At 48.0% G+C, this 23,531-nt stretch overlaps 1 protein-coding gene across 11 annotated transcripts in view; it reads right to left on the bottom strand.

Moving 5' to 3' along the window:
* KALRN (kalirin RhoGEF kinase) overlaps nt 1–23,531 on the bottom strand; it is a 656,868-nt gene that overhangs the window by 119,325 nt on the left and 514,012 nt on the right. For all 11 annotated transcript variants that reach the window (XM_059391095.1, XM_059391094.1, XM_059391100.1 and 8 more), the window contains one exon: nt 16,933–17,179. In XM_059391095.1, coding sequence (XP_059247078.1) covers nt 16,933–17,179 — 247 coding nt within the window. The remainder of the gene's footprint in view (nt 1–16,932; nt 17,180–23,531) is intronic.

Genomic DNA, 23,531 nt, shown 5'->3' with positions numbered 1-23,531 from the left:
CACCCCAAAACTACTAGAACTGATAAATGAATTTAGTAAAGTTGCAATATACAGAAATCTGTTGCATTTCTATATACTAATAATGAAGTAGCAGAAAAAGAATTAAGGAAATAGTCTACTTACAATTGTGCCAAAAATAATAAAATACCAAGGAATAAACTTAGGCAAGGAGTTGAAGATCTGTACTCTGAAAGCTATACAACAAAGATTAAAGAAATGGAAGATGACACAAATGGGAAGATAACCCATCCTCATGGATTGGGAGAACAAATATAGTTAAAATGTCCATATTATCCAAAGCAACCACAGATTTAATGTAATCCCTATCAAAATACCAGCAGCATTTTTCACAGAACCAGAACAAATAATCCTAAAATTTGTATGGGACCACAGAAGACCATGAATAGCCAAAGCAACCCTGAAAAAACAAAACAAAACAAAACAAAAACAAAAACAAAACAAAACAAAAAAGCTGGAGGTATCACAATCCCAGATTTCAAGATATACCACAAATTTGTAGTAATCAAAACAATATGATACTGGCACAAATATAGATATATAGATCAGAGGAACAGGATAGAAGCCTAAAAATAAACCCATGATTACATAGTCAATTAATATTCAACAAAATAGGCAAGAGTATGCAATGAGGAAAAGATGTCTATTCAATAAATGGTGCTGGGAAAATCGGACAGCTACATGTGAAAGAATAAAATGGAATCACTTTTTTACACTATACAAAAAAATAAACTCAAATACCTAAATGTAAGACCTAAAACCATGCAAATCCTAGAAAAGAACACAGACAATAATTTCTTTGTCATTTGCTGTAGCTACATTTTTCTAGATACATCTCCCAAGACAAAGGAAATCAAAGCAAATATATATTGGGAATGCATAAAAATAAAAAGCTTCTGCACAGCAAAGGAAACAGTTAACAAAACAGAGACAACCTACTAAATTGGAGAAGATATTTGCAAATGATATAGCTGATAAAGGGTTAGTACCCAAAATACATAAAGAACTTACTACAACTCAACACCAAAAAAATATCCACAAATAATCCAATTAAAGAGTGGGCAGAGGACATGAGAGGACATTTCTCCAAAGAAGACATCCAGATGGCCAGCAGACACTGAAAAGATGCTCAACATCACTTGGCATCAGGGAAATGCAAATCAAAACTACAATGAGATACCACCTCACACCTGTTGGAATGGCCAGAATCAAAAACACAAGAAACAACAGGTGTTGGCAAGGATGTGGAGAAAAAGGAACTCTTGTGCACTGTTGGTGGGAATGCAAACTGGTGCAGCCACTGTGGAAAACCATATGGAGTTTCCTAAAAAATTAGAAACAGAATTACTGTATGAACCAGTAACTCCACTAATTGGTTATCTACCCAAAGAATACAAAAACACTAATTCAAGAAGATATATACCCTCCTAAGGTTATTGCAGCATTATCAATGGCCAAATTAAGGAAGCAGCCAGGTGTCCATCGATAGATGAATGGATAAAGATGTGGAGAATATATATGCACCAACCATAAAAAAGAATGATATTATGCCATTTGCAACAACCCGGCTGGATTTAGGTAGTATAATGCTAAGTGAAATAAGTTAGTCATAGAAAGACAAGTATCATAAGATTTCATTCTACCAGATGGGAGATGGGGGGATGATGGGTGAAATAGGTGATGGGGATTAGAGAGTAATCATCATGAGCACTAGGTAACGAATAGAACTGTTGAATCACTATACTGCACACCTGAAACTAATATAACACTATGTTGACTTTATGGGAATTAAGATAAAACAATTCTAGGCATTAGGGTTTTTTTTTTTTTATTGCTGTTTTTGTTGTTGTTGTTCTTAAGGCCCCACAGGTGATGCCAGGGTGGAACTAAGTTTAAGAAGTGATGCCTAGGGGACGCCTGGGTGGCTCAGTTGGTTGGACGACTGCCTTCGGCTCGGGTCATGATCCCGGAGTCCCAGGATCGAGTCCCACATGGGGCTCCCAGCTCCATGGGGAATCTGCTTCTCCCTCTGACCTTTTCCTCGCTCATGCTCTCTCTCATTGTCTTTCAAAAAAAAAAACAAAACTTAAAAAAAAAAAAAGAAGTGATGCCTAGGTCTTCCTCCCCCAATCTCCTGGAGATTCACTTTGGGTGCATCTTTGCTTTAGTAGTTTTAAAAGTTCCCCAGGTGTTTGTAACATGTAGCATAGTTTGGGAACCAGTAGTGCAGTGGTTTTCAGACTTGAGTATGTATCAGAATTACCTAGAGGGTGAGTTAAAGCACAGATGATTGGGCTCTATCCCCAGAATTTCTGATTCAGTAGGACTGGGGTAGGGCATGAGAATTCGCATTCCTATAGGTTACCCCAGAATGCTGATGTTGGTACAGGGGTGACACTTTGAGAACCACTAATGTAGACAATTTTCCCCATGTGTTTGCAATATATGACCCTTCTTTTTGTAACAGCATCTTGGTTTTTCTTTGAGGAAGCGGCCCTCCATTCTCAGACCACATTTTTGGGTGTACCTGACATCCTTCCCTGTCCACCCTCCACTCGAAGCACAGGTCCATGAACCTGGGCTCAGCCAGTCAGTCACAGGGACTGATTCAAATTTAACACATGACCCAATTTTTAAGGATCGTAAACCGTGAGAGCTTAACAAGAAGTCCTGGGATGGCAGCAATCTCTTCCCACGAGATTTCTAAGTTGGTGGAATGTTAGCCTGAAGCAGCTGGAGACCATCTGGCCATAACCACATAGGAAGAAGCTGCCTGAGAATAAAGTCAACATGGAGGAAAGAGATAAGAGAGTCAGAGATAGAGATGAGAGACTGAGAGAGACTGAAAGACAGACAAGTTGGGGGAGAGGTCTGATGATGTTAACTGAATAACTAGATACATTTTTTCCCAAAAGCTTAATGTACCTTGGACTATGCACACCCAGATAAACTCCTTTTTGCATAAGACAATTGAATGTTTAATTTCAGGGTTTCAAACACCTACCCATGCATTCCCAAAGTTCAGGCTAAGAACCCCTGAGCTACAGCATGCATATATATATATATTTTTTTTTTTAAGATTTTATTTATTTATTTGACAGACAGAGATCACAAGTAGGCAGAGAGGCAGGCATAGAGAGAGGAGGAAGCAGGCTCCCTGCCAAGCAGAGAGCCCGATGCGGGGCTCGATCCCAGGACCCTGGGATCATGACCTGAGCTGAAGGCAGAGGCTTTAACCCACTGAGCCACCCAGGCGCCCCTACAGCATGTATTTTTAGAGTGTTCTTAATTTCCATACAGATGGCTGAGCCTCTTTCTTATTTGGCAGAGTTTGTCTATGTGGGGCCTCCTCCAAAGTCCATTAGGCTTTCTATCCACTTGTGTGTCCACTTCATGTCTTGTCTACATTCTATGCCACAGTGAACCCCAAAGAATTCCTGCTGGTCTCATCCTGCAGACCTACTGGGCCTCCACACATATACCATAATGCAGGGCCCGAGACCAGGGCCTAAAGGCACTGCCCTCTCCTCCATGTCATCCACAGGCTTCAGTAACACTGGAGGGTGGTGACCTCAGACATCCACCCTATCCACTGACAGACATATGTCCAATTTGTCCTTTAGGCTTCTTCTCTTCAGATTTGCAAGCACAGAGCTCTTCAAAATCACCTCCATAGAGTTCTTAGCGTGAGCCCAGCCAGAGACAGTGCCCCACCTAAGATCAGGTAGAGTGCACACCTTCTACATACCAAGCCTGCGTAGTCACTGTGAGGGCTGTGGACATGATTCTTGGTGAATGTGGAGACAGATGCAGCTTTCCTCCTGCCCCCTGGCCAGTCCTGTGCCTGCCTTTTTCTCCTCCAGCAAAGACTGACTTTTAGCACCCACTCCCAGAATCTGATCCAGATTCAGATCTACAGTTACTTTTAAAGCTCTGCAAGAGATTTCAGTGTAAAGTCAGGACTAAGAACCACTGACCTTGGGGCTCATGGCCGCCTACACCCTGGGATAACTTCCTGCATAGTTGAGATGGAGTTTAGAGACATCGGAACGGGGATGTTTTCACTTCCTCAAACCGACAATTGGCCCTTCATTCATTCTTCTTCTGCCTGTTTTTCTCTCCAGGGGCTAATTGCAAGTCCCTTAATCCTCATCTTCCCCATGTGGACTTCTGACCTCTGAACTTCCTGACTGTGGATACCAGGATGATTCATAACTTTCCTACAATTACCCCATCCTGATTTCCATTTATGACTGTGGCTCAGAACTCTAAGATGGTTACTGAATATTTATTCAACATATGGTGGGTTTTTGAACATCTATCTGCAAGTCACTTAGCTCAATTGTATATGGGGGTTTGGGAAATTTATATGGGAAATAGAAATTGAATAAGACATGTACCCAGAACAAAGACAAAGAAGAATTGGGTGAGTTCTGGGTAAAATGCGGTTCATTTTTTTTTTTCTTTTTCTTTCTTTTCTTTTCTTTCTTTCTTTTTTTTTTTTTTTTTTGGGCAGAAAAAGGGAACTAAAGGCAGACCAGGACTGGGGCATAGGTAGAGGTTTTGTCTTTATGTGAAAAAGAGGAACTGAGATAATCACCACCAGTAACCAGAAACTCTTCAGATTAGAGATTGGAGGTGCAAAGTGTGCATTACTTCTGTATTTAATTTGAACTCCAAATATGTCTTACAGAACTACATAATGTTCACATGGGTAACTATTCCCAGGCAATATGTGCCATTTTGATAGCAATGTCTACAGAAAAAGGCACGAGTGCCAGCATTAGGCATGGTAATCTCTTCTCTGTTCTGTGGTTTCCCCACTGCACCATTGCTGGCCCTGTGGGGGCCACAGACGCGAGTGACGAAAGCATCCCTAAGCTCATCCCATATGTGTAAATGGGTTCCGTGCGTGCCCACCTGACACCTGTCTGCCTCTTTCCTCCGCCTAACTCACACTCAGGAACGTGAAGCCCCAACATATCCTGTCAGTCTTCCTCTTTGTTTTCAGGAAGGGAGTCTCACTGATCACTCTCTGGTCTGAACCAGGCCCCAGGGAGGGAGGAGGAGGTCTAGGCCATATCAATGAAATCAGTGGGATTTCACTGAGGACAGAGGTGTCTCCCCAGAGCAGCCAATGCTGTCGTCCCATGGAGACAAAGAGGGAGAGCTGCGGGCAGCGAGGACAGGTTCCTGGAGATCTGTGGTGAGCAGCCGCCTGAGCTCAGGAGGAGACAGGCTATTTATCAAAGCAAAAGATGACTGGTACTGGAGTTGCTAAAAACAAACCCTTCCAGGTTTTATCTCCTTCCAGAAATGCTTACTTCTAAGTAGGTCAAAGTGTTCCTGAAGTAGGGCAGTAGCAAGTGCCTGTCTATCGCTTTGACTGAGTTCCAATTCAGGAGGCTAACCACTGCTACGCGGCCATCACAAGGGATGGCCATTTTGGTCTGACCCTTGGTGCCACCTGACCTCCCCCTCCCCAGTGCAGGAAGAGCAGGGGGAGCTGGTAGACCTTTCTCATACATCAGATGCAAAGTGGATTTTGCTTTGACGTAATTCAGGTCAGTTTATTGAAGATGTCAATAATAAAAGCAATGTGGAAGGCACTGCCCATCCCAAATAAATGTGAGGTACTTAGTCCATGTGCCCCCAGAAAAGACTTCCTGGGAAGTAGGAATAAGAAGATTTCCTCAGTCAAAACTCCTAACTGACATCAGAACACTATTCCTTGTTCCCATCCTCAACCTCCTGCTAAAGCTTAAGTCAGCATCCACTACAGTTTTTAGGGGATGGAGAACACAATGAACCTGGTGCTTCACACACAGACTCCTTAGAGGCCCTTAAAGAATGGTCCTCTTCTCTTCCTTCCTCCCTCCCTCCCTCCTTTCTTTTAATATTTACCAAGAACTTCTCATATGCCAGCCACTGTTCTAGACGCTGGGGCTAGAGTAATGAGTGAAACACTGAGGGGGTGGGACAGTGGGAGGAACAGACAATAAATGTCAACAAATGTTACCATGTGGTGATAAATGCAAAAAGTAAAACAGGGAAGGGGGGTTTACGGCACAATGGGAGGGTGGGATTCTACCAGGTGACATTTGAGTGGAGACACGAAGGATGTGTGGCAGCCAGCCATCCAGGTATCTGAGGACCCGCAGGTGATAGAACAAAAGGTGCAGGTGTCGGGGAAGAGTGTGCGTGGCTTGACCGCGGAGTAGCTCCGTCAGGCAGGCTAGTCATGAGAGTGGGGGCACGGTCTGGGTAGAGGATGGCCCCACTAAACCTGTCCACATCCTAATTCTTGGAACCTGGAAATGTTATCTTCTACGGCAAAAGACACTCTGTAGATATGATTAAGGGCCCTGAGATGGGAGGTTATCTTAGAACAGGGAACACAATCACACGAGTCCCTAAAAGCAGAGCCCCTTTCCAGCTGTGGTCAGGGGGAGACAAGACTGTGGAAGAAAAATCTGACATGCAACCTTGTGGGCTCTGGAGATGGAGTAAGGACCATGAGCCAAGGAATGCAGGCAGGTCCTAGAAGGTGGGAAGTCAAGGAAACAGCTTCTACCCCCAAAGCCTCCAGGAGAAATGCAGCCCAGCTGACACCTTGATTTTCGCCCAGTGACCCCTGCATGGGGCTTCTGACATTCAGAACTGTGAATGAGTAAGTGTGTGTTGTGTGCTGCCCTATGTTTGTTGTGATTTGTCACTGCGGTAAAGGAAGACCTAGCAGATGATATCTGAGAGCGGGCTCTGGGTCAGGATTGGTAGGAGCCGCCTTGTAGCCCCAGGAATGACTTGGGGTCTAGTCGAAGTGAGACAGGAGCCAGGGGCCTGTTTTGTGCTGAGAAGGGTCTTCAACCCCCACACGTCCCCTCTTCCCCTCCAGCAGCGGGGAGCCAGCAAGGCTAAGTCTCTCTTGGCCCCTCTGAGAAGAAAGGGAGGAAACCAGAGTGCTCGTGTCCTGCAGGGCCTCGTTGAAGGTGAGGCAGGTGATCCTATGGAATCTGCCGCGCTGGCTGGGTCTAGGGCGCGGTGGTGGAAAATCTGACGGCCCAGTCCTATCCCCAGCACAAGGACAAAGAGACGGACAGGCCGCTCAGTGAGGGGCCAGCCTCTCTGCTCCCCGAAGACAAGCAGCCGGTAGGAAATATGGCACCAGATAGAGGCTCACAGACTTTTTACACTTTGCTGGGTTTGGGTTCAGGTTGCAGTTTCGATCCTACAGGGGTCCCAGATGAGGGGAAGTTGTTCTCAAGGTTCAAGCGACACGGGGGAAGGCACTGAAGGGGCGAGAGGAGGGTCCTGACTACTGTGTCCGGCCAGGCAGCATCAGAAGGCCATAGCCGAAGGCTGCTCCCGGTGCCTCCGGGGGCTGCTGCTGGCAGCCTGTAGGACCCTTTTACTTCTGAGCTCTCCCGAGCGCACAGGGCAGGCATGTTCCCAGCAACCAGACCACCAGCGCCCTGTTCCTTCTCTGCTTCGCGAGCCCCATTCTGTGCTAGTGTTTCTGGCCCTTTTGTTCTCTTGGCGGGTAGTGGTTTCAGCTGAGCTAGCTCTTGTAAGAGTAAGATGCACTGTCTTCTTTTGGGGGCATATTCGGGTTGCTGGGGTGACCTCCCCTCCGGCATCTCCAGCCTTTCCTCAGAAGGCACAGGCAGTGGCAGCCTCTCTTCTCTGGGGTTGAATCCCAAAGCTCTCATCCCAGCTCTGAGCCCTATCTTCTGGCTCAGGAACTTCTGAGGAGCAAGGTTGCTACTCGAGTCTCGCCCTCCCCTCCCCCTTGGGATGAGAAGGGGCCTCATCTTCACGTAGACCTCACAGATTTGCAGTGGACACCAGAAGGCAGGAAAACATGCTCTTACAATGGGCGTTTGGCCTAAGCTAAGTCACAGCAGGCTGGCTCTAGAGAGGGAAAAGGGCAGGATCTCTCCGGAGGGCCCCGGGGAAATCCGTTCTCTCCCTTGACAGCACATGTCCTCCTCCTGCTTCAGCTGTACTGGGAGGCAGTGCCACACGGGGCTGTGTTTAGGGAAGGTTGTGGCCTGACCTGACACCTTCCTATGTGAGGCTTCAATTCCAAGCCCTGTAGTGTCCTAAATAACACCAGATGGAGAGTAGCCCACTGCAGGTTGGACACTGCGCCCAGAACAAAGTAGGCCTGGGGCTCACGTTCCAACTACCCTTGCTTCCTTTTATTATTTAAAAAAAAAGAAAGAAAAGAAAAGAAAAAAAAAGTGAGGGGGTGAGGAGCGTGGACTGGATGGCCCCTACATCTCCCACTTCCTGGAACTCCATCTGGCGTGGACTCCCAGACTGTTGGTCAATAACCACTGTTCTGGCCCATCCCATTGAGGCAGGATATCCCCACACCCACCCCAACACACAACACCTCGCACCGCCCTGCATCATACAGGTCAGCCTATCTCTACGGTGTGATCCCAGTGCTTCCTTCAATGACCACTGTTTATCGCTGGGAGAAAATAGGTCACTGAGAGGGGCGAGCCAGGGAATAACTTTGAATTTTCCGTTCAACTATTATCAGATAGGATCTCAACCCTCTGGTAGAAGGTAAAAGAAAGAAGAGAGGAGTAAACCATTATTTGGGAGGGAATCATAGAGAAAAACAGACCTGCTGGTAGTAGCCTGGAAGAAGGGCCTAGGAGAAGCCAGGAGTAGAAACTGAGGGAAGTGGGGTGCAGGCTAGAGACATTACTGGCCCCTTTGCAGAACCTATGCATGGGAGGAGGGTGCCTGGGTGGCTCAGTTGGCCAAGTGTCTGCTTTTGGCTCAGGTCGTGGTCCCAGGATCTTGGGATCAAGCCCCATGTCGGGATCCCTGCTGAGCAGGGAAACTGGTTCTCCCTCTGCCTCTCTCCCCACCTGCTTTGTGCTCCCTTTGCTCTTGCTCATTCTCTATCAAATAAATAAAATCATTGAATATGCATGAAACTAGAACCTGGACTCTGTGAACAGCCCTGGAAAGGATTCCAGCTGGAAATACCCTAGACTCACTTCTGTGAAGCTGTTAGAGCTGGGACAAAGAGCAGGTAGGGAGACCAACATTAACTGACCGCTGGGAAGTCTAACACAGGGGAATGCAAACTGTTGCCCCTTTTCATAGACTTTGGGGATCTTGCCCAAGAACATGAGCTAGTCAGCAGCTGAGCCGGGATTCAGGACTCAGGACTGAGCCTAGGTCAGGACTCCTGGTGCCTCCACACCTGTCATGGCTCATCTTTCGGCCTGCTGCTACGATCCGTGGCAAAGCCTCGTGGTAGACAGGCTTCCTGTTTCATCCTAAACACGTTTCATCCCAAAATGTGTTTCATCCTAAAACAGCAACGTGACCAACCTTACAGTTTAAAAGGACTTGCACTGGGGTGCCTGGCTGGCTCTGTCAGTACAGCATGTGACTCCTGATCTCAGGGTTGGAGGTTCAAGCCCCATGCTGGGTATAGAGATTGCTAAAAAAAAAAAAAAAAAAAAAAAAAGTCTAAAGAAACCAAAGCATTTTTACTTAACAAGGCCACCTAGGAGCCTTCCAGCAACTCTGAGATACAGGTATTTTTATCAGTTTCCCTTTGCATAGGTGTGGGAACTAAGATAAAGGGGCCTTCCACTCATTCCATACCCTGTCCTCTTCACAGCTCATCTGGCTCCCTGAGAACCAGATCCTCGCCCGTTTCCTCAAGGATGTGTAAGTACACTTCTAAGAAAAAGAAAGATGACTGTCATGCATTAGATTGAACCATTTCAAATTGCTGATACTCAACCATTTTTGACTAACAAAAATGCCAATTTCTTGTGGTTCAACCTAAAAATTAGACCTTGAAATTAAGATACTGATGCTAAGTGTGGATTTAAGGTTTAAGCATAGGACCCCTAGGTTCATTGCTCTCAGCTACTAAGGATGCTCACCTGATATGGAGAGAAAAAAGCAGACATCCTTAGGCCTGGAGGGGATCATGCAGGTAACTCAGGAGGAGAGAGACGAAGGGTAGTAAACATACCCTTTTGGAATAAGCAGCAATAGGAATGACTGTAGGGAATAACTAGGAAGAAAGAGGAGACCACAGAGAGACTCCGAGTGAAAGTTGGTCGCCTGTAAGCTGTGCCCAGAGAGAAGACGACTAGATCAGAGGTGCAGGTGAGGGACTAGAAGGGGGTACTTGATGTGCAGGGGGGAAGCTGGACAGCTGCAAGTTCCTAGATCCAAGGTTAACGCCTTCAACTCTGGTCATGATCGCGGGGTCCTGGGATTGAGCTCCACATCGGATCCCCTGCTTGGCATGAACCTGGTTCAGGGAGCCTGCTTCTCCCGTTCCCACTCCTCCTGCTTGTGTTCCCTCTCTCGCTGTGTCCCTCTCTCTAATAAATAAATAAAATCTTAAAAAAAAAAAAAAAAGAGGACTTCTAAAGCCACACAGACCTAATCACTTTAAACAAGTTAGGATTGTTGAATTTAATTCAAAATATTTTGTTCTGCCCTAAGGAATTAATAAAAGATAGAAAAGGTACAGAAAAACTGTACCTTAGGAATTAAGTGTCTAACATTTTATATGCAAATTACTTTGTTCTAAATAAAAATCAGGAGATGCAGCATGAGAATTAGGACTGAGGGTTTCAAGTAGGGGGATGGAGACAGGAGCACAAGAGGAGGGATGGGCAGGAAGTATCTGGGTTTCAGCACGAAGTAACAGGAATTCCTCACCATTAGAATCACACTAAAATGCAGCAGGCTTCTTGTGGAAGTGATGAGCTCCCCGTCTTTGGGAGTGCTCAAGTAAAGCTTGGCTGGACCGTCAGAGACATGCAGAAGGGGCTCCCTATATTAGGGAGAGAGTCAACCAGAGGACCTTTACTGTGCTTTTCAATTCTAAGCTTCCAAGAAGCTGTAAAGAGCCAATATTTTGAAATGAAAGGAAATCTAATCGAGGGCCACTTTTATTCAATTATAGAAAGAGAAATTTTAATTCTAGCTTTTAATAATTCTGAAAAACGACCAAGAAAAATGACCAAGAATCTCTACCCATGCCTCTCCATGTGTCTTAAAACACACTTTTTCTTTGAGAAATATCAGCACTCAAGTTTGTTCCATTTCTCCTGCAAATGCACTATGTTTTGGTTTCCTTTGTTCTTATCCCAAAGTATTATGTTTTTTAAGGACAACTTCACTGCCATTTTTCACTGCAAACATCCTGTATTCAGCTATGTTATTCTTTTTTTTTTTTTTTTTAAGATTTTATTTATTTATTTGACACAGAGAGAACACAAGTAGGCAGAGAGGCAGGCAGAGAGAGAGAGGAGGAAGCAGGCTCCCTGCTGAGCAGAGAGCCCGATGCGGGACTCGATCCCAGGACCCTGAGATCATGACCTGAGCCGAAGGCAGCGGCTTAACCACTGAGCCACCCAGGCGCCCCAGCTATGTTATTCTTAAACAGGATTTTGTGGGCTAGTCTGGGAACCCATTCCCACCCCTACACATCACTCTTACCTGAGAGTAGCTGTTCTTAATGCAGAAAGGCCCTGAAAGCTGAGATACAGGCTTTTGGCAGATTCTCCAGGAGTCAGGAGGTAGGAGGAAACTTTTAGTCTCTGGATCTGACAGCAGAGGGGATGGGAAAGGCCCACTTCAGTTCCTGGCAGCAGAAAGTTCAGGAAGTTCCCATCCTGCACAAAATCTGCAGGACAGGCTGGACCAGCTCCAGGGTTAGGCCAGCCCCTACCAGAAGTGGTCCCAGTTTGGCCTACTAGTCTGAGGGCCGATCAGAGTTTTTCTGCCCCAGCTGGGGACACCAGGATCTTTCTAGCGGGCAAAGCACTCACAGGATAAAACCAATGTGTCTGTTGCTACTAACTCAGGGGGCGCAGGGCGCACGAGGCCAGAGGTGGGAGGGAGAGTAAGAAAGCAGCGTGTCTGGCCACCTCTCCCTAAATGTTCATCCACCTCGACTGCCCTTAAATAAAGGGCAACCTCACCAGATGGAGGCACAATGAACTTAAGTGCCTGTCCCAACTGGCTTCAGAGTTAGGAGGTCACAACTCTGGTTCTTCACCTCTGGTGAAGAGGGAGACCTCGGGAAATGGACGGACTTGACTTCAAATTGAGGTCCACCACTTGCAAGCTATGTTATTTTGGGCAAGTTGCCTAATCTTTGCAAGACTCAGTTTCATTGTGTTTATAAAATGAGAAAATAGTGGTGTTACTCATCTTCAGACACTAACCCAGAAACCTGGCCCACAGGAGACTCAGTAAATGTCAGGCATTTTGATGAGTTGGCTATAGACTTCATGTAAGTCAACAGCATCATGGACTGCCTCAGCATCTTCAAGCTGTCGGTGCCATGGGCCTCTAGAGCCCAGGTGTCTGCCACTGTCCTATACCTTCATACCCTCCACAGCTTGCGCAAGCCGGTCCTGAGGCCAGCAGGGTGGTGATAGGGAACTCATCAGGAGATGCCGCAGGAAAGCAGTCCCTGCAAAGAAGTCCACACCACCCGGGGCCACTGCCCCTTGCCTCCAGGACATCAGCTTGTGCGGCTCACCTCCCTGGCCTCGGTTTTGCTAAGCCAAGAGACCTTTCCTTATTGTTTCTCCAGGCACACAGCTGGAGTCAGAGACACTGCAAGAAAAGTAAAGGGACACAGATATCTCATCTGGGTGCACAGAGAAAAACCTAGACTGGCTTTTGGAGCCTGGGGCAGAGGCACTCAGGACTAATGCTGTTTTCCCTCCCATTTAAACCAATTTTAGTATACGGTTCAGTGGCTTTGAGTCACAACATGCCCATTGTGTGACCACCATCATCATCCATCTCCAGAACTTTTTTCAAGTTGCAAAACTGAAACTCTGTACCCATGAAACACTAACTCCCATTCCTCTTCTCCTTCCAGCTGCTCATAACAATCATTCCACTTTGTTTCTACGAATTTGACAATTCTAGGTACCTCATGTAAGTGGAACCATATGGTATTGGTTCTTTGGTGACTGTGGTTTATTTCACTTAATATAATGTCTCCTTTGCCCATTTTTATTCATTTTTATTTATTTTATTTAAAAAAATATTTTCTTTATTTATTTGACACAGAGAGAAAGAGTGAGAGCACAAGCAGGGGGAGCAGCAGGCAGAGGGAGAGGGAGAAACAGGCTCTCTGCTGAGCAAGGAGCCTGATGTGGGACTCAACCCCAGGACCCTAGGATCATGACCTGAGCCGAAGGCAGATGCTTAACCAACTGAGCCACCCATTTTTAAATAAAAAAAATTTTTGTGTGTGTGTTGTAGGGGTTCTTTATATAACTTGCATATTAATCCCTTCCAATTCATCTTTACTGTCTCCTAGTAAAGGCAGCTGACCCCCTAAATCAGGGACTCTCAACACTCGTGAAACGTCAAAATTACCAAGAAACCCTGGAAATACTGACGCCCAGGACCTGGGTGGTTCTGTATTAACTGGTCTGTGGTGGGCATGTAAGGCATTAGAATACTTCGAAAAAGTCTCCTTCCAGTGGTTCTCAGATGTATCCGGAGTTGAAACCACTGCTCAAAAGTCTCTGCCCTGCGGGAGGCGCTGCCCTCCCCAACTCACTGCTGAAAAGTGAGAGGGGATAGATTAGGAAGAGGAAGAGGAATGACGAGAGAGCCCCCCCCCCCCCCCGCCCTGCCTCCCGCGTCCAAGCCCAGGGAGGATGGCAACAAAGTCATAGGAAAGACAGCCCCCCCTCACTTGGTCACACAGTGCTATCATCAGCCCTGCCACCGATGTATCAGAAGGAAACAACCAACCATTGTCTCCTGAGAAGGCGCAGGAATGACAGACAAAAGAGAAGCCTCGAGCCTTCCGGAAGTCCGATGGGCAGAGTGCGCGGTGGAAAGGTCTGGGCAGGGAGGCGGGAGCCTTGGTTCTACCGCAACTTTGCCGTCAACTTTCTCTGTGGCTTCTGAAAAGCCAGCTCACTTTCCTGTGCCCAGGGGTGCCCTTAGAAGAAAGGAAACTGGGTAGTGCCCTGCTTCTCAGCCCTGGCTGGACCTTGGATTCACCTAAGGAGCATTTGAAAAACACTGACCCTCAGGTCCCACTTCAGAAATTCTGAATGCAGCAGTTTTAGTGGGGACTGGATGTTGTCGTTTGGTAAAGTTTCCAGTGATTTTACAAAGCTAGGGTTAGAGCCATGGTCTAGTCGTTCTCCCACGTGCCCTCCTCAGTGTTAACATTCTGAGGTTCTTCTGTCTCCATTTCTGGGGGCGATGGTCCTGGCCTGAGCACTCATGTGGCGCTTGGCACATCCTACAGATACTGCCCTCTCACAGCCCACAGGCACACTGACCTGATGCTCTCTGCAAAGGTGAAGAGGACTAGTTCCCTTCTAAGAACGTAAAAAGGAACAGATTCTGACCTGTAGTGACCTGGGATGAGGCCACAACCTCAGAAGAATGTTTTATTCTCAGTCCAGCTGTGCCTTGAGAGGAGGAGAGCCTGCCAGAGACAGATCAGCTGGGAGGAGGAAAGGCCAGGTGGCCGGCAGGCAGCTGGGTGGGATGGGAGAAGGGGTTTCTGCTAAGAGGCCAGTACTTCTGGCAGGCCCTGCAGAAGGAGGCACTTTCAAAGCTGGGGGGTGTGGTGGTGGTGCACGAGGGCACAGACTTTCAGAAGAGTCCTTGTTAGGGTCCTAAGGGCTACTCCATGGTGCCGCAACTGCCAGAACTTGGACCCCCGGGTGTACTGAGCCCACATGGGGGAGAGGGTGGTGGGAGCTCACAGGCTGCCCTCTGAAGTCCCCCCCTCAGTGGCCTATGCTTGGAGAGAGGGGAAACAGCCTGCAAACAAATAGAGCCAAGGAAATGGGTGGTAGGCACTGGTAGGGGACTGCCTTTAAGAAACAGGCAGGCTGGTGGAGAGCTGGAAAGTTCCATGCCTGCCTCCCTCCCTATCTCTTGTCCACTCTTTTCTATCCCTCCTCCCTAGTGTCCCTTGTCCCTTACCTCTCCACCATCCCCACTAGCGGTCTCACCCTGGATCACAGACCCCATCTGACAGCTCTCTGCTTCTGCACTGTGGGTTTACTCCTGCCACGTCCCGCAAGTAGTAGGGACCCACCTCGTGGGCGGCCAGGAGGGGATCCAGGGTCCACAGGCTGGGGAGGCCAGGCCTACGTCTGGAAGTCCCAGCTCTTCTCTGGAAGTAGAGCCATTCCTGATGGAACCACCCACACCTGCAGACCTACCCCCACACCGGCCCCGTACAGGACGTGCTGTTCTTGGTTTTGTCTCCAAAGATGGGGGTCTCTAGAAGGGATGTGGGGGAGTTTGTAGCTATTTTGCTGACAGACTAAGGACAAACAATGTAACAACTAGACCACCTATAGCATGCGGGGCCGGGCACTATTCCAAGTGCTGTGTGTACTTCACATCACCCACCGCCGACCCTCACAATTCTTGCCCCGTTGTGCCCCAGTTTCCCCTCAGTCAGACTTCCAACACAGCCACATTCCTGAGTTTCACGGATCATCTCTTCCCTGATACCGTGAGTTTCTCCAGTGGGGACCTCAAAAGGACTCAGGGGCCGTACCCACAATTCAGACTCCATGCAATTTCCTGACCCTGTCCCTCCTTGGTCTTCAGAGAAAAGGGGGAAGTAGGTGATGGTTGAACTGGGGGAGAGGGACGTGTGTGTGTGTGTGTGTGTGTGTGTGTGTGTATAGAGAAGAGAATCAGGTTTTAGTTCCCAATTTTCTCCTGGTGGGAAAAAACGCCAGGGCCACTCTTGGAGTCAGGCAGCATGAATAATGCAACCTGCTACCGCCATCTGGTGGATGAAAGGAGGAAGTCAGGCTGTGGAGGCCGACCAGATGGAATTCGAGAAGCAGGACTATTTCAGAAGTGTAGTTAGCCCTCTCAGTACCTACCAGGAAGTCTGTAGTGGGTCTCCATGGTGACCCTGGTGTCCTTGCCTCCCAACAGGACCCTATCCTCTTTCCATGTCATAAATATCCAGCATGGGTCTGCACGGAAGGCTCCCCTGATGTAGATCATCTGGCCAGTTAAGAAAATAAGCTCAGACCCAGGAGAACTTGGTGTCGCTCTCTGGGCCTCAGCTTACTCAACATAATGACTCGGTGAAAGCCTTCAAAGCTCCTGGCAGCCTTGTCTTTTGAAGTTAGTGTTTCTCATACTAGAGTGAGCGTCAGAGTCCCTGGAGGGCTTGTTAGAACACAGACCACTATCCCCCCACCTCCAGGCGTTCCTGACCCAGTAGGTCCAGAGTAGAGTCTGATAATTCGTGTTTCTAAAGGTTCCCGAGGCATGCTGATGCTGCCAATCCAGAGACACCCTTCACCTTGGAGAGTCACTGTTCTAAGTAGTTCAGTCTCCTTGGTGTGAGGGGGAAAGTGGACAAACAAACAGGGAGTTTATAGAAAATAAATAACAGAGCTTATATAAAACAGAAGCCAGGGCTCAAATAACTTATCCATTAGAGCTCCGTAAGTAAATGTCTCGAACCGTGGCAGGGCTGAGGGGAGCGTCAAACCCGTTGGGGAGCCCAGCATAGCTCTGGAGCAGGAGTGTGGGTCAGTGCAGAAGGGAGAAGGCTAGGTGCTGGCCACAGGTACAAGAAGACTTTTCTGAACGTCATGGGAGAGCTGGAAGAGGTCTCAGAGGCCATCCAATTCAGCTTTCATTTCAAGATGGGCTCACAAAGGTTACATGACTTTTCCCAAGTCCCATGGCCGCTCGGTAGCTCTTTCTCTTCACATTCCCAACCCATTCCCTTCACAAGCAGATCCCAGCGGAACCTCACAAGGCCTAATGGGTTCACGAGACAGGTTAGTTCTGTGACCTTCTGGGGCTAGGGTGGGCCAGCACCCCAGCGGCCCTCTGCACGTGCCCGCCCCCCTCAGTTCCCCCTACCTTTCACCAAGGGGAAGAAGCAGTCCATCTCCACGCTGCTTCGGGAGTGGGAGATGCACAGGGCGCTGCTGGGAACCAGGCCCTCCTGGGGGGGGCTCCGTTCCGTGGTGCGGACCAGACACCAGCCCGGTCGCTCGCTGGGCCGCTCCAGCAGTTCCACCGTCTGCCCCACCTGGATGGTCAGCTCGCTGCTGTGGCCCGCATTGAAGTCCTGGAGGACCACGGTCAACTCACATCCGCCAGAGAGCTTGGGGTAGGGCGTGGAGTGAAATGGGGGACAGGGGACGGTGGGCCAGAAGGGAAGGGAGAAAGGATGCGTGCAGAGAAGAGGAGGAGGAGAGGAAGACAAAGGGGGGAAAGATGGGATCCAGAGTGGAAAGAAGGCAGAAGATGGAAAAGGGAGTGGGAACAGGAAAGAAAACAAGAAAATAAGGTAATTGACACAATGCCACCATTCAATCATCCTGCCGCTCTAGCTTGGGCCACAGTCTGGAGCTTGCCCAGGACCGAGCCTGATTCTAAATCCTTCTTGTTTGCCTGGAGTTATTCTTATTTTCCTTTGCTAAGCTTCCAGCTAACTGTGCCCTCACCCCCTTCTCCAGTAAGTCTCTTCACTTCTTTACCCCATCCCCGCCCCTGTGACCTCCCTCCGACTCTGCCTGGGCACCATTTCTAACTCACTCATTTTCACATGCTTCTAGTTGAAGTTTGGGAATAACGGAAGAGACGACCTCCTTCCACCTAACCTTTGCAACCTTCCCTGTCCCCATCCCTAGCTGGACCCATCCGCCGAAAACAGAGGCTGCCAGTGACACAAAAAAGAAGGAGGCATCGAGTCAAAGGAGAAGCAGAACGGAAGAAGAATAGAATTGGCTTCCCTTCGCCCAGTCACTGGGGATCAGGGCAAAGAACGGCAAGGGAAGAAGAGGGGTCACGTCGTACTTAGGAACCATCCTCAGGGGGCACCTGGGTGGCTCAGTGGGTTAAAGCTCTGCCTTCGGCTCAGGTTGTGATCCCAGGGTCCTGGGATCGAGCCCCGCATTGGGCTCTCTGCTTAGCAGGGAGCCTGCTTCCCTCTCTCTCTCTTTCTGACTGCCTCTCTGCCTACTTGTGATCTCTGTCAAGTAAATAAATAAAATCTTTAAAAAAAAAAAAAAAAAAGGAACCATCCTCAGTGCCCCGTCACGCCCTCCCCCTGGGCCTGGCCCTTCCCCACTGGACTGGTTCTGGGGCAGAACCAACAAAACTGGTGGGAGAGACCCCAGGATAAGAACCACCTCTTCTAGCTGAACACCAAGACCTTCACTTCTCACCAGGAGGAACCACCGAGTTATTGGTTTGTCTCACAGACCCAAGCACAAAGCCTCTCCCTTGAAAGAGCAGCTGCCCCTGCATCTCTAATGTAAGCCTCCAGGGCCCACGTCGTCTGCACCAGCAGCCCTACTCATGCACTAGTCCAAATACATGGCGTATCCTGGGAGGCTTCCACTGAATGTAAAACACAGCGAGCACCCAGTATGTGCTGAATCAACAGTCCTGCCAGGCCCCAGCGTTCTGCACTCAGGACTGAGAGAATTTCCTATTAAAGGAACTTGAACGTCACAGTGGGCTTGAGAAGGCTCAAGCATGCATCAGACAGACAGCTGCCCTATGTATCGCCATCAATCAATCACTGGGCAGGGAGCCCGCTTGAAACACATGTCCGTGGGTGGGCATGGTGCTGCCATGGAGACTGGAGCGGGAAGAGAAATTTGTAGGACAGAAGTTGGAAGAGGGAAAGAGACAGAAGTAGAAAACACGCCTGTTGGCTCATTTCCCCCTTTAACTTTCTTGGTGCCATCAAATGCACAGATTCTCCCCCACCCCACCCCGTCCCCTTCTGGTGCTCTCTTCCCCAAAGCATCATTTTGAGAAGGATGTTGTAGGATGGTGATACCTCAGTACCTTCACATTAACTCTCCACTTGGTCCTCGCTACGACCAGGTGCTGTCACCATCTCCACCTCACCCACCAGAACTTTAAGCTCAGAAATGTCAAGACCATTGGTTGGCATAACGAGCATGCATAAAAGGTGTCTAAGGAGTTTATTAAACATGCAGATGGTTTGGCTGGTCCCTCACTTGCCCTAGTCCCCAATCGCAAGTTATGATTCAGGAGACCCAGGAAAGCCGAATTCACAAGACTCCCCCAGCTCATGATCTGGAAGGGGGTCCCTGAGATGCTGCCTGAGAAACACCAGCTAGACGGTTTCCCATGGTCACCCAGCTGGACTTGAACCCAGCCCTAGACCACAAATCCCATGTTCTTTACACCACATACCAGAGCAAATTATGTGTAAGTTTTAGGTATGTTTGTGGTTGGAGGGGTGGGAGGCAGGTGGAGAGAAGGCATCACTGGCCTGTGCGATTGGTCTTCTCAGGGCTGGCTTGGCATGTACCAAGTTGCTTACACTTTCTGGACTGCAGTTTCTATCTTGACCAGAAGACTACATAGCAACAGCTACATCAGGAAACACAAGTTTCACTGAGTTAATTTCATTGATACTCTATTTCACTTTCTTCCCCCCTCAGTTGCTGCTGGCATCCCGCTAAGTTGATTCCACTTTCCACTGATGGAAATTTGCAGTATTTGCAAATTCCATTTGTAGGATGTTGGACTAGATGACCACAAAATTTCCTGCTTACTCTGAGAATTTCTATCACCGAGCTTCTATGGTTCATGGAGTCACTCCTCTGTGCCAACCTCAGGATTCTCTCCCAAGGTCAAGTGTGCACAGGGCCCGAGATGCAACTTGCAGCCCTTTCAGGGGTGGAAGTGGTCCCTTTGCAGACTGTTGCAGCAAAGCAAAGGGAGCCTGAGGTCCCAGATGCAAACAGCCCAGCAGGTCACCAGACCTCTGTGATCAGTTTCTTAGAAAAGTACAAGTGCAGTTTTCTTTTCCAGCAGTTCTACGGCAGGTCAGCAGGTCTGTCTGGCAGAGCCCCGGGGTCATTACTTTCTCTTCCCATCTGGTAAAGGACCAGTGACCATGTCTCCCCACTCTCCCTGTCCCTTCCCCTATTCCATGCTGCCCTTTGTTACAGTGGCACTTTCAGAAGGTCCCCATTTCTCTCCCCTATTTCTCTCTCCCAGCTGATCTCTGGCTCTTCAGACAATGTTGCAAACAACATCTTTGTTTTCACCTCATTCTTCTCTTGCCCACAGCCTTTAAGAACTATTTCAATGTCCCCTGCAAATCTTTAAAATGTTGCCCCAGTCAACCATATTCCTTTTGACAGGCTAAGACCAGAGGGTGTGGAGGGAGGGGGCCCCACCTCTCCCCATCGCAGACGTCCCAGGTAATTCGACAGGTGTTGGGAAGGGCTATCACACACTGCTCAGAACACCAAGGCTGATCATATTCGTACTGGTTATTTTCAGACTATTGGCTATGGATGCTTAACTTCAAATCTACCAATTCGACCACTCTAGATTCTAAGACCAAACTTACTCTCAGGAGGGAAACGCTGGGAACCTTGAGTTCGTAGCACAGACTCTCAGCATGAAGTCAGGTGCTTCTGAGTCTTCTCGGACTCTACACCCCAGTTTATATAATCTTCTCTCCCCTTATTCCCTTCACTGTGTACCCCCAACCCCCTGCCCAGTCTCTGACTTGGCCCCTTCCTGGGTGCTTCTCAGGTGTTTTCTTTGCCTAGCTCCCTAGGACCTTGCCTAGGGCCTCCTACACCTTTCTGACAGTAATCACTACTTAGACTTCCGCATGGCCCACCCCAGCCCCTGCTGCTGAGTCCTCATCATCTCTTCCCCTGACTTTTCCAGCCTCTCTCCCCTCCTGGGTCCTGACCATTTCCTGTGAAACCTGTTCCCTATGTGCCCAGTCCCTGGGTGGAATCTGTGTCCTCCTCCACTTCCCTGCCAGGTGCCCCCAGGTGGCCCTCTCTCCAACGGGTACCATTACACATACAGAGAAGACTTCATAAAAATCCTCATTCTTACTCATACTCACCAGAAACTATTGCTTCCATTCAGGTCCACTTTTGCTTGATTACTATTTGGACATTTCCTGATCTCCTTGGTGTATAAATAGCAGGAGCTAGATTACCCCTAAGAACTTCCTCATGTTATGGAAAAAGATCTGATTATTCTCTGTGGGGTTTTTAGGAATATTCAGAGAGGTAGAACACGAACCACCCAGCATTCTACTATTGTCATTTCAGCCCCCCAAGCCTCTGCCTGCCCCTCGGTCTCCACCAGATTCTCCTGAGGGCTATGGACTCTGGAGTTCCTTAGTGGTGGTGTGACCAGGAGCAAGGTGCTTAACATCTTGGTCTCAGTTCCCTCATCTGTGGCATGGGGTATAACAGTATCTGCTTCACAGCTTGCTATGAAGATTAAATGGGATAATTTTTTTTTAAAGTTGGCTCCATGCCCAACATGGAGTTTGAACTCACAACCCAGCCAGCCAGGCACCCCAATGAGAGAATTTTTTTTTTATAGATTTTATTTTTTTAGAGAAAAAGAGTAAGCAAGTGTGAGCGAGCTAGGGAAGGGTCAGAGGGAGAGGGAGAGGGAAAGAATCTCAAGCAGACTCCCCACAGAGTGTGGAGCCCAACAAGGGGCCCCATCTCAGGGCGCTGAGATCACGACCTGAGCCGAAATCAAGAGTCAGATGTTCAACTCACTGAGCCACCCAGACACCCTTAGATAATATTTTGAAACCAGTCAGGACAGTGCCATCAACAGACTAAGCTCTCTAAATGCTTGTTTATAAATAAATTCTAGAGGTATTAATTAACTATTATCATTTAAATTTGAGGGGAAAGTTACAAGTAGAGAAGAAATGGTAAAAAGGAATCAAATGTCTAGAAATAGACTGTACCAGATGTAAATAGGCAGGTAAATTATTATGAAAGTAAATCAAATCCTTTTCTCTTTTTATAATCTTAATGGAGTCTTGCCCTAATAACCCAGGCCAATGAGAAGAAGTGGCCTGAAGGATTCTAGGGAAGGTGACTCAGATGCCTTTAAGAGTCTGCATTGCTTTCCATGCACCGTCCGTCTGAGGAACACCCCTGCCCAAGAGCCTGACAGATGCCCACAACAGCTGCCGCCAAGCCTGCTGACCCAGTGCTTCACCCATCAGATAAGTCTGACTTCCACCCCCTCCCCTGGCTGCCTGCTCTCTGATTCATTCTAATTCCTCCCCTGCCCCAGGCCACCCCCGCCTTCCCCGTGCTCAGCCAGGGCTCGAGGCACGGAGTTCTCTGCATTAACGCCTGCCTGTGAAAGGCAACGTGGGAGGCAGGCCAGAGTTGGCCTTAGAAAAGCATGAATTTGGGGGCGCCTGGGTGGCTCAGTGGGTTAAGCCTCTACCTTTGGGTCGGGTCATGGTCTCAGGGTTCTGGGATGGAGCCCCACATGGGGCTTTCTGCTCAGCAGGGAGCCTGTTTCCCCCACTCTCTCTGTCTGCCTCTCTGCCTACTTGTGATCTCTCTGTCAAATAATAAATTAAAAAATCTAAAAAAAACAAAAAAAAAAAAGGAAAAGAAAAGCATAAATTTGGAGCATATCTATTTGGTGCGGTTTTACAGCACTGAGAGGACCTGCCAACTCCTATTCTAAGCAGTCCTTCTCTCCCACAATGGCTCCCGCACCTGCTGTCAATGCCTCCAATCCCACCGTCAGAGATGCATTTCATTAGATAACGTTCTCACCATGAAATGTGTCAATTGCAAAAAGATGAGAAGCAGCATATAGGTGACATGCAATTGTTCTCATGTAGCTTTAAGCATGACTATGTTCACCACAGCATTCTTTTAAATGAGAAAACAACTATAACATTGAAAAAAAAAACCACCCTAAAACTAAAATACAAAAATCTAACAGGAAGGGAATGATTAAGTGATTATGATATATACTGGCAGTCATTAGAGATTCATAAAGCACTATAGCAGCTACAAGTTGCAACTATAACTAGGTGAAGAACATCACTAACAACAACTCTGTTCAGAAATTAACAGGAAGGAAATTCACTAAAATGTTAAGACTGGCTTTACTGGGTGGAAAACTGGGTGATTTCACCCCCCTTTTCTAATTTTTATTATTTTTCTTTAAAGAATTTTTTTTTCTTTTGACAGACAGAGATCACAAGTAGGCAGAGAGGCAGAAAGAGAGAGGAGGAAGCAGGCTCCCTGCGGGGGAGTGATCAATCAGGGATTGATCCTGTGATCAATCACAGGGCTTGATCACAGGACCCTGAGATCATGACCTGAGCTGAAGGCAGAGGCTTAACCCACTGAGCCACCCAGGTGCCCTTCTAATTTTTCCTGTTGCCTGACCTAAGAGTTATTTTATAAGTAAAGTAACAATAAGAACTTGTATGATCAGCAATGGAATGGGGGGAGTGGAATGCAATATTCCAAGGAAGCATAATCCTTTGAAGGGGAAAAAGGGGCAGTGGGCAGAGGGATAGTTCCTAGTTCTGCTCCAGAACCCCTGTGTGAGCCTCAGGAAAGCCCTGAGTTGCTGATGATGTTTCCGTGTAGAGGCTTTAAAATCCATCTCTAGAAACCTCTGTTCTCGCACTCCTGTGAAATCCA

Source organism: Mustela nigripes, chromosome 2 (genome assembly GCF_022355385.1).
Source record: "Mustela nigripes isolate SB6536 chromosome 2, MUSNIG.SB6536, whole genome shotgun sequence".
In the NCBI taxonomy this organism is placed as follows: domain Eukaryota; kingdom Metazoa; phylum Chordata; class Mammalia; order Carnivora; family Mustelidae; genus Mustela; species Mustela nigripes.
This window is presented reverse-complemented; position numbering and strand designations above follow the sequence as displayed.